The sequence below is a fragment of the Carlito syrichta genome, unplaced genomic scaffold, assembly GCF_000164805.1.
Source record: "Carlito syrichta isolate Samal-C Ts95f unplaced genomic scaffold, Tarsius_syrichta-2.0.1 Scaffold130627, whole genome shotgun sequence".
NCBI lineage: Eukaryota > Metazoa > Chordata > Mammalia > Primates > Tarsiidae > Carlito > Carlito syrichta.
In genome coordinates, this window is record NW_007074723.1 from 30,314 (window position 1) to 31,444 (window position 1,131).

The following is a 1,131-nucleotide window of genomic DNA, read 5'->3' on the forward strand; positions in this document are numbered from 1 at the left end:
AGCAATCCACTCCCCTCGGCCTGCCAAGGCGCGGGATCACAGGCTGAGCCACCGAGCCCAGCTGAAATCGTGTTTTCTAGGTTCTGTTTTGCTTCCATCCACAAAGAACCAGGCTCTAAACAGTGAGGTGACATGCCCAGCGTCACCCGGGCGGGAAGCAGCAGAGCCAGAGTGGGCACTCCATCCACGCTGCCCCACATGCTACCACTGCCAGCCTCATCCCCCAGGCCCCTGGAGAAAGGGGCCTCAGAAAGACTGTGAGCCACTGCCCAGCCCTTGGTTTCTCAAAGCCCGTCTCGAGCCCGTCTTTCCGGGGCATCGCCCGGCTGCCGGGAAGAGCAGAAGCCTGCAGGGCAACCCACCGGGCAGGGTGTGGGCGTGAGGGCCACTGGCAAACACTTCGTCAGCAAGCCTCGCCCAGGCCCCGCCCATGTAGGGCCAGGGGCTGACCCAGGGACGGAGACCCTGCGGGCAGCCCTGTGCCACCGAGTCAGGCAGGACGCACTCACGCCTGGTTGCAGGAGACCTGGTTGAAGCGGCAGGCGAAGATGAAGTTGCCCAGGGCGTCCTCCTCCAGGGACGGCAAGGTGTCCTTCAGCCTGGACAGAATGTTGATGTAATGGAAGCGGTACCACTCCCTCACCGCATCCACTCCTGAGGAGTACGTCTGGTAGAAGCAGTCCGACTTGTTCTCGTTGCACTGGACACAGAGACCAGAGCATCAGACGAGGGCAGGCAGCCGGGACTGGAGAGCGGGGTGGGGCCCATGTGCCAGATCGAGTGGTCTGGGGTCCTGAGGTCTGGCAGACAGGGGTGGGGAAGGACAGAACCCCCCAGGAATATGTCCCAGGAGAGCATGGGACTCAGAAAGTGGTCGGCCAAGGCGGAGGCTGGGAGCTGCACGCGTGGTTTTGATTCATGCCTACAGCCCTGCAGGGGGAAGGAGCGAGAATTCTTCTTCCCATTTTACTGATGGGAAGATGGAAGGATCAAGAGGTTTAGACGGGCTCGGTGGCTCAGCCTGTAATCCAGCGCCTTTGGGAGGCTGAGGTGAGTGGATTGCCTGAGCCTGCGGGTTCGAGACCCGCCTGGGCAACTTGGCTAGACCTCATCTCTACAATAAAGCAAAAA

At 61.2% G+C, this 1,131-nt stretch overlaps 1 protein-coding gene across 1 annotated transcript in view; it reads right to left on the reverse strand.

The window, feature by feature from the left end:
• The window catches only part of LOC103250567 (amiloride-sensitive sodium channel subunit alpha), a gene marked incomplete at its 5' end in the record, with an annotated part of 11,409 nt that extends 10,691 nt beyond the window's left edge, over positions 1-718 (reverse strand). The window contains one exon of the mRNA XM_008049157.1: positions 510-718. Within this exon, the coding sequence (XP_008047348.1) occupies positions 510-718 (209 nt within the window). The remainder of the gene's footprint in view (positions 1-509) is intronic.
• Between the last annotated feature and the right edge of the window lie 413 nt (positions 719-1,131).